The sequence below is a fragment of the Montipora foliosa genome, chromosome 13 (assembly GCF_036669935.1).
Source record: "Montipora foliosa isolate CH-2021 chromosome 13, ASM3666993v2, whole genome shotgun sequence".
In the NCBI taxonomy this organism is placed as follows: Eukaryota; Metazoa; Cnidaria; class Anthozoa; order Scleractinia; family Acroporidae; genus Montipora; species Montipora foliosa.
The window spans coordinates 40,111,898-40,125,582 of NC_090881.1; the positions used below are offsets into that span (position 1 = coordinate 40,111,898).

The 13,685-nt window shown below is 40.4% G+C and overlaps 1 protein-coding gene across 2 annotated transcripts in view; it reads right to left on the bottom strand.

The window, feature by feature from the left end:
• LOC137982333 (uncharacterized) overlaps positions 1-13,685 on the bottom strand; it is a 54,135-nt gene that overhangs the window by 30,366 nt on the left and 10,084 nt on the right. For both annotated transcript variants that reach the window (XM_068829417.1, XM_068829416.1), the window contains exons 3-6: positions 12,451-12,714; positions 8,583-8,849; positions 4,475-4,720; positions 3,693-3,956 (exon numbers count right to left, since the gene is read on the bottom strand). In XM_068829417.1, the coding sequence (XP_068685518.1) occupies positions 3,693-3,956; positions 4,475-4,720; positions 8,583-8,849; positions 12,451-12,714 (1,041 nt within the window). The remainder of the gene's footprint in view (positions 1-3,692; positions 3,957-4,474; positions 4,721-8,582; positions 8,850-12,450; positions 12,715-13,685) is intronic.

Here is a 13,685-nt window from a genome sequence, read left to right on the forward strand (position 1 = left end):
GATTCCTACCAAAGGGGTAGTGACCTTGCCTTGTGAATACAAGAGTAAAGTTTTTCATGTGAAATTCCATGTAGTTGATGTTGAAGTCCCTGCAGTACTGAGTGCTCAAACCTGCAAAGATATGGGTCTACTTGCCAGAATAAACTCACTTCAGCAACCCAGCATTCCAAAGTCTTCGACTGATATGGGTCAAAGCATCTTTGATAAATACCCAGATTTGTTTCAAGGTCTTGAATGTCTTCCTGGAGAGCACTCAATCAAGTTAGATCCAAGCTTTCCTCCGGTAGTTCATCCTCCAAGAAAGGTGCCAGTATTCCTCAGAGGGAAGATCAAAGATGAGCTCGACCGTATGGAGAAAGCAGGTGTAGTTGTTAAGCACACAGAACCTAGTGACTGGGTGAACAGCATGGTTGCTGTTGTGAAACCACACAAGATTCGTATTTGCATAGATCCCAGAGATTTAAATGAGGCGATCAGAAGGGAGCATTTCCCAACGACAACAATAGAAGAAGTTGTTTCTGACATGCCACAAGCCAAAGTATTTTCAGTTCTGGATGCCACATCGGGATATTGGCAAGTGAAGTTCGATGAACAAAGCTCAAAGCTATTCACGTTCAACACGCCGTTTGGAAGATACCGTTTCACCAGGTTGCCATTTGGCATAAAGTCGGCTCCCGAGGTGTTTCAGAACTGCATGTATGACCTGTTTGCTGATCTAGAAGGTGTGAAAGTGATAGTAGATGACCTCCTAATATGGGGAAAAGATGATGCAGAGCATGATGTTAGATTAAAGCAAGTGTTAGACCGAGCTCGAGAAGTCAACCTCAAATTCAATGACAAGAAATGCCAAATCAAGCAAGAACTAACTGAATAGAGTGTAATGTGAAGTGCTAGATTTCAATCCCATATGAACCATGTGAGCGTTAGCCCTACTGATGGAAATGGGCCAACACAAGGACAGAGACAGAGTCTAGTTTTTCTCTGTCCTTCATATGGGATTGAAATCTAGCACTTCACATTACACTCTATTCAGTTAACTCTGTTTAAAATATAAGTGCTACACGGCCAACGTTTGTATAAACGTAACCTTTCCAAGCAAGAAGAAGTTCCCTATGTTGGCCATGTCCTAAGCAAAGAGGGCTTGAAACCAGATCCTGAAAAGACACGGGCAGTACAAGCAATGAAACACCCAGAGAACACTAGGGAACTTAAAACATTCCTTGGATTTATTCAGTATTTTGGAAAGTTTATGCCCAGCATGGCTACAGTCAGTCCACCACTCAGAAAGGTACTAGAGAAGAACGTTGCCTGGCATTGGGACCAAGATCAAGAAGCAAGCTTTCAGAAACTTAAAGAGATGGCTTCTTCAGCACCAGTACTTGGGTACTATGATCCAAGCAAGCCACTAACCCTGTCAGTTGATGCAAGTTCCAAAGGGTTGGGTGCAGTCCTCTTGGAAGATGGAAAACCCTTAGTATATGCGTCAAGAGCCCTGACTTCAGCACAAGAGCGATATGCCCAAATCGAAAAAGAAACCCTTGCAATTGTGTACGGCACACAGAAGTCTCATCAGTTTATATATGGAAGACCAACCCAAGTCGAGTCACACCGCAAGCCCTTGCAGCCTACATCTTAAGTAAGCCTTTGCATCAAGCACCACTGAGATTGCAGAAAATGATGTTGACCCTATAACGGTATGACTTGAAAGTAAAATATCTCCCAGGTTCAGAACTTTCTGTCGCTGATGCCTTGAGTAGATCCTACCTGCATGAGTCTACAGAAACTCTTATTCCAGACCTCGAAGTGAATGAAATTCACCTGACTGCGCACTTTCCCATTTCGCCAGAGAAGTACGCCGAGTTCCAGAACGCTACTGCAGATAATGCAGCCTTGCAAGAATTAGGAACAGTAGTCCTGAATGGATGGCCAGCAAACAAGGCGGAATTACCCAGAGATGTCCATGAACATTGGTGCCACAGAGATGAAATTTCCACCATTGATGGTCTCTTATTTAAAGCTCAGAAGCTGATAGTTCCCCAGAGTATGAGGAAAGAAATGCTCGCTCTCATACATGAGTCACATCAATGTATCCTGAAATGCAAACAGCGTGCAAGAGACATTTTATTTTGGCCAGGAATGTCCTCACAGATTGAAGATAAAGTGTCCAAGTGTTCCTTGTGTAGCCAGTTCCAAAAGGCTCAGGCCAGGAAGCCAATGATAACGCGAGATCCCCCCAGACAGACCATGGTCTAGAATCGGAGGTGACCTGTTCGACTTCAATGGTATTCATTACTTGTGGTATTCATTACTTGTGGACTATTATTCGAAGTGGATAGAAGTTGCAAAGCTAGATGACCTAACCAGTAACAATGTTATCTGTCACCTGAAGAGTCAATTTGCCAGGTATGGCATTCCTGATGAACTTATCAGCGACAATGGTCCCCAGTACGCTAGTTCAGCATTCAAAGATTTTAGCAGGAGTTACGGGTTTGTGCACACCACGTCAAGCCCCTTATATCCGCAATCCAATGGTGAAGCTGAAAGAGCTGTGCAAACCATTGAGAACCTGCTAAAGAAAGTACAAGATTCCTACAAGGCCTTACTGAATAACAGAAACACTCCCTTGGATGGAATAGGCTTGTCTCCCGCTCAAATTCTTTTGGGCCGCAGACTCAAAACCTCTCTTCCAACTAATGCTGAGCTTCTAAAGCCACAGGGAGCTCCAGAAATTCAGCAGCACCTTCAGAAGATCAAAGAGAGAGAGACGTTCTACTAGGATAAGCACTGTCGTAAAGAATTGCCGCCTCTAGCCAAAGGTGATAAGGTGACTCTCAAGCAAGATAAGAAATGGGTCCAAGCAACAGTGGTCAACAAGCATCACACGCCCAGTTCATATGTCGTCCAGACACCTGAGGGTCAGAAGTACAGGAGAAATAGGAGACATCTGAATACGAGCCAAGCATCACGGTCACTCAACAAAGAGTCAAAAGAAAATTTACAAGCTGGTCAAGCGAGTTCGCAAACATGTTCCCGCACTAACCATCATGGTAGACTCCGCGAAACAGGAGTGATGTCTGATCAGGGACTAAAACCAACAATGCGCACTCGTTCCGGTCGACTGTTCAAGCAACCTACATACCTCAAAGACTATGAACAATGAGTTTAAACTTTTCTTTTTTTTTAAGTTTTGTTTATCTCTATGTCGGCTATTTCGTCAGTTTCATCGTTGCTCTATGCAAAAACCTTAAGAACATGTAACCTAAGCCTAGTGCTAGTTTAAAAAAAAAAAAGAGATGTCATGTATGCTAAACGGTGCCTAAGGCATCGTGGGTAATAAAGACCACGAGGAGTTTTTGGAAGACATGGTGAATGTCATGATAAGACATAACAGGGACATTTTGAGTGAACCTAGATGTTGAACCTAGATGCTGTTCACCCTTTCACTCCCAAAGTGTTCCCCATTGACGAGTAAAATAATCTGGCGTTAGACAGAGTGAAATCTATAAATGTCAGTATCACCAATATCGCAGGATATTTGTACTCCATTTCAGCGTGGTCTGTACGCTAATTAGTGCAGTTGGATAGTAATGCAAATACGCTAATTAGTGCAGTTGGATAATAATGCAAATTATGGATTAGTTTTCAGATGTTTCATGATCTTTTCACTAGCTCCAATTAGGATCTATGCTTACCATTGACATTAACAGACACAGTTGAGCTCACAGCTGTCCCAACAGAGTTGTTCACCATGCACTTATAGACAAATACTCCTCCAACTGTCATCGTTTTGTTCCAAAATCCAGTAATGCTAATGGAACCTATCATCATGTTATTCTCATAAAGCTGATAATTTAGTTCCATGGGGTTCGCAGTTTCAGCTGAGCAATTGAAAGAGATGGTTGTTCCATTACAGACTTCTTCTTCACTCACGTGTAACTGGATCCCCTCTGGTGGGTCTATGATGAAGACCAAAATACGTTAGCACAGTTCTCTGACTACATGTACACAACTTACCCGCAAAAATATCAATTATGTGAAGTACAATCGTCCGGGTAAGTATAGCCCTGCGAGAGACTTCTTAGGCCGACCTTTGACTCACGTCTCGACAACCTGAGTGAAATTACTGTAAGTGTTAAATAATAGCCAAAGTTTGTTACTTTTTTGTCCAATATATTTCCCTGTTTTAATTTGTATTTGTGTCTCTTTTTTGGTAATAATATTTTGGTCAGTGTTACCTTTACAGTTACGTAAAAGCTTACCTACAGAATGTTCACCCAGGATTGCTGCCGTACAAGAAGTTAAGAATAAATAAGTCAAACAAAAAAGTTTAAGTAAAGTGAATCCCACATCCAAATGTCTATCAGATTTATACTTGTGGCTTTTTATGTCTAATGGTAACTAAGTACTTTCCGACTGTACAATGTACTTATTATGTTTGCTATGATCACTTTTTTTATAGACGCAGATGACTTACACTGTACATCAATTGTTGCAGACTCCGAGGCATTTCCACATGGATTTGTTGCTTCACATCTGTATTCTCCAGCTTCATTCCTGCTAATATTTCTGATAACTAACTCAGTTCCATTTGTACGCTCTCCATTACTACTGTTGACCCAAAACACAGTTGGTGGGGGGATACCAAATGCTGGACATGACAATTTCAAATTTCCTCCTTCGGTGATCACCTCATTGGAAATTGGCACAACTGTCGAAGGCACTGAAAGAGCAGCCAGAAATAACCCATTTTTAACGACTTCTAAAACATTACATCTGAATCACATGATTGTATCGATGTTATGGTAACTAAGGAAGACGTGAAGGAGTCATTTTGTATGTGTATCATTATTTTCATCATCATCACCATGTTAATTACCTCTGAAAAAACAGCCAAAAATAACTCGACAAATTAAGGAAAATGTTGTTTTTTATTCCTTGATTGAAACAGATTTTCTTCATACACGCTCGCATTTCCTACTAATGAAACCGTGCGTCTGACAACACATAAGATCAAAAATCGTGTGATGTCACAGCTGTGTTTACATACTCTCACCTTAACTCAGATATTGACCAATGAGAGTGTGCGTAATATCCTAATTATTTTTTAATCATTGATGAAACCATTGATTGTAAATTAATTATAAATAATACAATTAATATTTTTCAACACGTTCAAGGTACATTGTCATGCAGCTTAGAATCTATAGCATAATTGCCAACATCAAATAGTAATTAGAATTATAATAATTGTTTTAAAGTGCAAGTAGTTAAATCGTAAAATAATGAACGTGGAAGAAATGAATACCGAGTAACTTAAAGTTATTATTATAAAGTGAAACAGCTAATTATAATGATAAAAAATGTAATAAACAAATTTGCTCGTTAGATATCCCAAGATCCGGCGCTTCCACATTGTCCAGCTGGCCCCTGCATACAAAAAAATGTCTAATTATAATAATCACTATTATATCTCTCAGATAGAACGCGCGCTGTGACTGGCTAAATTAGCGCGCCATATTCTACAGTACAGCCTGCTGTACAGCCCAATAAATTTAAAATTCCGATAAAACAATATCTAGAAACTTTTTCATGTCGTTTCTTTTACATAAACTTGTAAAACTGTTTGAATCTTGCAAGCAGCTATTTTAAACACCCTGGAAGATTTAGTTTTTCGGATTTTAACACGGCAATCTTTGTGGCAGTAGAACCTTCCGCTAGACTTCGTCAGATTAACCTCAGACATGTAATAAATATCTTACTAACCTCGTTTTCTCGGTCCGTACTTTAAGTTACGGATCCTCGTTTCTTAATTTTTTATTTTATTTGTATTTTTTTGCTCCCGTTGATTTACGGCCCGCTGGAAAAAACCTCGGTCCATAACAACCTCTTTCCCAGGGTCGTTCTTGTCTGCCGCCATAAGGCCAGGGCACACTAGGCGACAAGTCGCAGCGACAAGTCTCTGCGACAAGTTACTTCCTGTATACTACTTGCCAAACAAGCCGCTGCGACAGGACGCCTGTTCGGTGCGCACGCAGTGATCTTGTATGAGGGGGGATGTGAACTAGTTTTCTAATTCAATATGGCTGACCATATGATGCTCTCTTATTGATTCATTTATATTTTGTCGCAGCGACTTGTCGCCTGAAGTCTACACATGGCGCGACAACGCTGCTGTCCCTGCGAGGTGTCGCAGTGTGTCCCGGCCTTTAGGGAATTTAAGAAACGGCGACGGCTATGACTACGACATCGCCACAAAACAGTAACATCATTGGCTTAAAGGCCGGGACACCCTAGGCGATAAGTCGCTGCGACACGTCGCGGGGACAAGTCACCGCAACAATTCGCCTTGTGTGACACGGTTAATTTCATGAAAATCATTGTCGCTGCGGCAGAATTTTGTCGCCGTGATCAGTCGCACGAATTCAAACCAGTTTGAATTCGTGCGGCTCATCGCAGGGACAAAATTACCGAAAGCAGAGTTGTCGCATCGTGTGTACACTTCCGGCAACAAGTCGCTGCGACAAAATATAAATGAACCAAGGAGAGAGCGTCATATGGTCAGCCATAATTTGAAAAAATCGCATCACCGGTGCGAGCAAAAAATCGCTCGTGTAGCCGCAGCTTTGTGAGACAGTCGTGTTTTGTCACGCAATCGAATAAAAAGACCGAGGGAGGCTTGGGAAAAGAAGAGAAAGAAGGGACTGCACCCGTTTCCGTAACCGACGCTTTCGTTGCACCAGCAACGGGAAATTCGGATTAGTCCGTTGACAATGCACCGCTGTCAGATTTTTTTTGACGAGTTAATTACTTCTTGACAGATTGTGCTTTGATTATAAGCACGAAATGGCTTTTGCGGAAGATTTCGGTCATTTATCCATTCAAATGGGAAACATTGAACACAAACAAGAGCAGAAACTCGGGCAAGTATGTTTGCTACCAACTGGTTTTGGCAAGACCAATATTTATGAGAGCTTTGTCTACGGGTGACGAAAATCAAACGCCATCCGATCGTGGTTATCGGTCCTCGATGAAGCATCACCGAAGACCAGATTCGGTCGAACGATTATCTATGGGTAGTTGCCTTCGAGAAGAAAGGGAATTTTCTAAAGGAAATGGCTTCAAACAAGTCATTATTTCTGGAGAACAAGCTCTGTCTTCTGACTTCCAATTTTATGACTGACGAGTCGTCCCATTTATTCTGCAAATCTGGCAAAAATCGGAAGACTCTCTCTGCTTACCTTTGCTACCGCTCCTTTTACCGGGCTTCTTTGGAGTATCGCTCGTTAAAGTCAAACTAAATATAACAGTTTTTCCGCGATTTTCTTTGCGAATAGTTGATTGAATTCGAAATGCACATAAATATTCCCACGCCGTTACTGAAGTAGTCTCCTACGCAGCCAATTTTTTAATAGGCTCGGTTCGTTCCTCCCCACGAACCGAGCCTAAAAACGGCTCCGAAGGAGGCTATTACTGAAGTTGTTTTGAGTGTTTCATTTAGCAAAAAAAGGGTGGAAACATTTTTCATATCACTTTCACTAATTAGATTAACAGATTTGGTCATTCTGAACGCGTCGGTTACTGCAACGGGTGCAGCCCCTCATTAGACTTCCCTTCCCAAGCCTCCCTCGGCCTTTTCATTCGTTTGCGTGACAAAATACGACTGCCTCAGAAAAACGAGCCGCTTGACTGATTACGAAGGGACTGCTCGCAGTCTACTTTAGGAATCACGTTGTTTAATATTCGAAAGACAAACAAGTACGAGAATCAAAGAACCAAATAAAATACCTGCACATGTTAATACAATTTGATTTGATGATTTGAGGTCAATACGTGACATGAGAACTCTAATAACATCACACCGGCTGATCGCTGAACATGTTTGTCTCCCATGGGTAAACGTTTCGCTTGCTTTGTTGCACGACAAAATCTTCTTTTGTTTAAAGTTGTCGCGAACTATTAGCATTCTTCGTTGATCCGGACCTTCACACGGGTTAGGGTTTGACCACCACTTTTTGCGTTCCACGTTGAATTTCACATGTGTAGTACATAAAACACTGCAGTGAAACGTTTTCTCCATGATCATCTGGTCACAAAATCAATTCAATCTGGTTCAATTCAAAAGCCGATTAACGCTAATCCCAGATCGAAAATTAATTTAGGAAATTATTTCTCTACTCCCAAATGCTGTTCAACGCTGATATTCGGCAAAACTTTACAGTAGAAGAAGGAAATCTTGAAAAACAAAAATTAGCGAAAGAGAACTTTCACCAAAAAGATGAAAGCATTAAACAAAATTTTACGCTAATCCTGCATTGAGTTAATCCGCTTTCGAACAACCGGCCCCAGGGGTTTTTCTCAACGACAATGGAGGCAGAGAAGAGAGACCCTGGGAACGAGATTGGGTCCGAAACTTACAGGACGGACCTCGAACTCGGTTAGTAATTGTTATTTACGTTACTATAACCAAAGCATGGTAAACCAAATGAAACTTTTAAATCTATAGAGAGAAGGCCAATATACTGTCTAAAGTAAGGTACTGTAAACTGTCAGTTCAAAGTTAAATATATCTGATTTTTCCTTACCATTAACAGTGACAGTTCTCGTAGTATTTGCTGTTGACGCAGTATTGTTGGCTTCACAAGTGTACATGACCTCTCCTCCAACTGTTGTTGCATTGCTCCAAAACAGCTCAAAACTGCTGCTTGTGTGCGCTAGAATGTTATTCTGAAACAACTGATATGTATGGACAGTAGGTTTCCCTTCAGCTGAGCAGGTAATGTTCAAAGGATCTCCTTTGCAAATGTTTTCCTTAGTGCTTTCAACTTTAAACAGGAAATTTTCTGGTTTGACTAGAAAGTAAACACAGAAAGGGTGTTATAGTGTTAACGCAGTTGAATCGACATTCTGCTTGCACCATCTTAAATTGCCATCAATAATTGGGTCGGCGGAGGGGTTGGCTCTATTTTACAATTCAGTTTTTAAGTCTCGTTAATTTCTAATTAATGGTTTTCGACTGCAGAGACCTGACAGTAGAAACAAAACTCACGGTCTACAATCAGTGCGTCATCCCTCTGATGATTTATGGTAGCGAAACCAGGACCCTGTATCGTCAGCACATTAAGCTGCTCAGAACCGTCCAGCAACGACATCTCAGGTCTATTTTTAACATCAAATGGGATCACTTAATCGCAAACGATTAAGTGTCGGGTCTCCCTAACAAAATATATATTCAGATCACTTTTATCGGAAATAGATTGCGTTGGTTGGGCCATGTTGCTCCAATGCCAGTGGAACGGCCATTAAAGGCACTTCTCCACGAAGAACTGGCATAGGGTTCCAGAAGAGTTGCTCGGAGGTGAATAGCAAAGGATATCCGAAGTTCGAGTAGCCAATCACCGCGCGCTTTCAATGCCATCCATTGTTTTGGCATACACTAATATTAATTATTAAATTCTCAACCTCGGATAATGCATTTCGCGTGCTCTGATTGGTTCACTCAATCTCGGTTATCAGCTCATATACCTTGGTTTGACCTTATATGGTAAATGATTGCGTTAAGCGTTGCTAAACTAAAAATGTTTTCGTCGGAATGCCAAATTTCTCTTTGAATAAAACCAAAAAGGAGGAAAAAAACGTTTTTTGTGGAAAGTTTGGATCAATTCCGACGATTAGAAGTACGCGAAAAGGCAAGAAATGTTTTTGTGATGAGCCTGCGTCTGTCTGACAACAAGGTATTACACAACATCGCATCAGTTCTCATCAAGTTTTTTTTTCGATGTCGCTCGGATTTGCTCACCTTTTCCGCTCGTATTTCGTACTTCCAAATTTTTGGAGTTAAAGGAATTTAATAAAACAATTATTCCATTCGCGCTTGTTGGATATGAGACTGGTTATAGCCAACTCGGCGCTACGCGCCTCGTTGGCTATTTACCATCTCATATCCAACGCGCGCTTATGGAATAATTGTCAATTATTAAATTCTCAAGCTCGGATAATGCAATGCTTGTGTTCTAATTGGTGCACTCAATCTCGGTTATCAGCTCATATACCTCAGTTTGACCTTATATGGTAGATGATTGCGCTTAGCGAAATTTCTCTTGGTATAAGGCAAAGAAAAACGCTTTTCGTGGAAAGTTTGGACCAATTTCGAAGCTTAGAATTACGCGAAAAGGTAAGAAATGTTTTTGTGATGAGCCTGCGTCTGTATAGGTATTACACAGCATTGTATCTTCAAGTTTTTTCGATTTCGCTAGCATTTTCTTCCTTTTTTCGCTCGTCCTTCGTACTTCCAAACTTTTGGAGTTTAAGGAATTTAGTAAAACAATCATTCCATTCGCGCCTGTTGGATATGACACTGGTTATAGCCAACTCGGCGCTACGAGCGTCGTTGGCTATTTACCATCTCATATCTAACGCGCGCTCATGCAATAATTGTTATTTATTGCCTTTGTTAGATACAGGTTGTTCCTGCAAAGATTCTAGGGCTCCCCCACAGCCACTTCAGGGAGCAGCGGATGACTAGCATGCAAGCTATGCTTGCCTAATTTAGCAGGCTATAGTCTACAGCGGGGCCCGATGTCCAGTCTGCTAATTTAAAATTTTGATGCAACATTTTCTAGCAAGTGTTGTTTTTTTAATGTTGTTTACATGTAACTAATTTGTATGCGAAACTGTTGTGTTAAATATCCACCACTATCCACCACTAGCCACCGACACTGAGGTGAATGGTTTTTTTTTAGTATATCCTAAAACAGTGAGACAAAATAGCATAAAATATGAACCCTTACCCTACTTTCAGAATAAGATCTGCGATTTTCCCCACCCTATCTCAGACCTAGCCAAAAAATTTGATACCCTATTTCAGACCTGACTCTTAAAATCAATACCCTATTTTAGACCTGAGAATGGGTTTTGTTGATGGTCTTATCGCCTATTAGGCGATAAATGATGAAGAAGTAGCTTCTTCTAAAAAACATCATGACCCAATTCAAGACTTGATGAGTGCACAAACCATACCCTATTTTAGACCAAAATTGTTAAAACCTGGGTGTGGGGCCGCCACACCTATGCAGCCCCCCTCCATCCTTCTTCTCGGTGCTCGGTGTGCTAGGAAGAATGGATTTAGATTTTGTTTTCCCAAATATCATTCACTTGACCTATCACATAACATTTGATGCTAGTCTAAGTTTTTACTCCGTTTTCTTCCTCAAAACGCAAATACAGCTGGCCTCTGACATTCTCCTGACTGAAGCGCTTAAAAACAACTGAAACCCAGTCCTTTTGTTATCACGTACAACCCCACACTACCTAACCTTACTAGCATCATTCACATACACTCTAACATACGTTACTCATCAGATCGTTGTAAAAACGTTTTCAAAACACCTCCTTAAGTTGCTTACCATCCTTGTAAAAATATTAGTGACATTCTTATTAGACCCCAATTAATTAAAACGTATTTCAATAATAATTCTCACGTAATACTGGTCCATTGAGCTGTTAGAGCTCACTGGAGTACGGCTCGCTGTTCGGCCCTCTAAATCTGAAATTTCGATGAAATCTTCTCTAGCAAGTTTTTCATGTGCTTTCTGTTGCATAAGCTTGCAAATCTTTCAAGTATCTCACAAAGCCAAGAACATTTTTTCGTTTTTCGGATTTTGACGCGACAATTTTGTGGCATTTGAACCTTCCTTTTTACTTAGATTCCCTCCCGCGCGGCTGATTACCACAGAGATATAATTAATATGTTCCTAACCTCCTTTTCCCAGTTCGTACTGAAAGTTAAGGTTCCTTGTTTTTCTCGTTAATTTATGGCCCATGCACTTCGCGCTTCGGTCATAAAAATCAACGGAAAATACTTGATCCGTATAAACCTACAACTCGGATCTGGAACTTCCTTTGTAAGAGATTTTTAATAAATATATTCATTACTGATTATTAGTAATTAGTATCACCCAACTAGTGGATTAATGCAAATCCTGCATTTTGATTGGCTACGCTACTAGAGGACTATTAGTAATAGTCCTCGAGCAGCGAACAGCGTGACGCTTTCTTTCGTTTTATTCCCATATAAGTATTTCTTCAACTTGCATTTGCTAACTTTGTCATTGCCTTTTCTGTCCGACTAGTTGGGTGATACTAAAACAATTAGACCCTTCGCCCTCAAGGGCCACGGGTCAATAGCCCATTTGGCTTCGCCTCATGGGCTATTGACCCGTAGCCCTTGCGGGCTTTGGGTCTAATTGTTAATTAGTAACAATTATTAAATTTGTATAACAGTCTATAGTTGATAAGCAACGGTAACAAAATTATTAAATTTAAGATATCGATAAATTAAAATCCAGGCATGCTTAATACAATCCTATGAAATACTCAAATACAAATGACTTTCTTAAAGTGTAGCTTCAAAGAGATGTCTTAAAGCTATTAGTACAATAAATTAATACTCACAATTTACCACCACAGAGACAGTGCGGTTAACATCATTTCCAATGCCGTTACTTGCATTGCAGCGATACGTTCCCTCATTTGATCTGTTACTGGGCAGTTCAAAGACTTCACCAGTAAAAAGTATGTCACTGTCACTACCATTATTTACTTTTGTCCAGGTGACTTTTGGTTCTGGAACACCGTCTGCAGTGCAGTTTAATTCAATGTCAGGGTCACCTTCAAGCACAACATGTTCTTGAGCTCTTGTCATGAACGATGGTGGATCTGTTAAAGAACCATTATAGAGTTGACGCTCGATTTAACAAATCCATTTGGCAAAGTTTTTAACACAATGCGATGAATGTTCATAGCTTTCGTGGTTTGAACTCTCTCATATATTTGATCAGTGCAATCATGGCTCATATCTTCCACTTTCAGCCGTGGTTTCTCTAATCTTTAAAATAGCCATACATTCAACAAAACGCTGTTCGTTTATCATATGACTTCTAAGAAATTGAAAAACATGCAAATTGGTGCATTGCTTTTACAAGAAAAAATCATGCTGTTACACGCGTATTTAAGACTTTTTAGGACGATGTCATTTTTAACCGGATGTTCCACGAGAAGTTGTATTGCAGACCATCCAGAGGAAATAAAATAAAACTAACACAAACAGCGGTGATAAACATTGTATTCCAACGCATTTTTATAAAACTTGACGTTTCGTATGCTAGTCAACACACATTTTCAAAAGTGACCGTTACAATTTTTAAAAACTATATATATATATCGTAAACAATAGGGGTCTGGAACCTAGACTGAGAAAAATGATCTGCAGCAGTACGTGTCAAAACATAATGAAAAGTAATAGCTAAAACAGCAATAACTTCTCACTACTAATATTTACATTAAGGGAAGGCTTTAGCTCTTGAATGAACAAAGTCTCTTTAACTTTACAGTGAAAGTCAGTTTTTCCTGACGCTAAAATGTCAAAGTGATCCCACTTGATGTCGTGGCCAGTGGTTTTCACATGATCAGCAATGGCTGATGAATGGTCACTTTTAGATAGGGCCTTGAAATGTTCTGTTTTTCTGTCGTGGAGTCTTCGTTTTGTTTTGCCAATGTAGAAATCATCGCAGTTCCAGCAGACAGCTTTATAGACGACCTTGGACCTCTGAGATCGGTTCAAGGGATCTTTGTATGGAAAAAAGGAGTTGATGCGGCGTGTGTTTTGGAATATGATCTTGAGATTGACG